Here is a 454-nt window from a genome sequence, read left to right on the forward strand (position 1 = left end):
GCAGGAGCGGGAGCAGGGCTCGGTGGGGCAGAGGGTAGCTGGCATTGTCCGGACATTTGCCTCACTGGAAGCTGCCCAGCCCCAAGTGGGGAGCCTCGCCCGCAGCTCCCATCTCTGGCCAGCTGCCACAGGGAGCAGGGAGCGTTTCCATCCACTGCAGAAGATGGACACCAACAGGAGCTTCAGCCGGGTCAGCCAGGGCCTGGGGAGCTGGGGTAGGACTGCCGGCAGACTTGCCATCGGCCGCAGCAGTAGCCGGAGGAAGGAGCTGAAGGAGATCCTCCTGCAGACCAACAGCCCCAGCAGCACCAAGCGGTTTGCCACCGCTCAGAAGACATCCCACAGCAGTGGTCTCCTAGAGCAGAAGCCCGAGCAGAGCCCCGAGGTACTGTCCTTTGTCCTTGATCCCCTCGAGCATGAGTGGCTGCGGCTGGGGGGCCCGGGGGGAGGGCGA

The 454-nt window shown here is 65.4% G+C and overlaps 1 protein-coding gene across 1 annotated transcript in view; it reads left to right on the plus strand.

The window, feature by feature from the left end:
* Positions 1-4: 4 nt before the first annotated feature.
* The window catches only part of LOC104495189 (ankyrin repeat domain-containing protein SOWAHD-like), a gene marked incomplete at its 5' end in the record, with an annotated part of 1,246 nt that continues 796 nt past the window's right edge, over positions 5-454 (plus strand). Inside the window, one exon of the mRNA XM_010138128.1 lies at positions 5-411. Coding sequence (XP_010136430.1) covers positions 5-411 — 407 coding nt within the window. The remainder of the gene's footprint in view (positions 412-454) is intronic.

The sequence above is a fragment of the Buceros rhinoceros genome, unplaced genomic scaffold (assembly GCF_000710305.1).
Source record: "Buceros rhinoceros silvestris isolate BGI_N320 unplaced genomic scaffold, ASM71030v1 scaffold24250, whole genome shotgun sequence".
NCBI classification, from domain to species: domain Eukaryota; kingdom Metazoa; phylum Chordata; class Aves; order Bucerotiformes; family Bucerotidae; genus Buceros; species Buceros rhinoceros.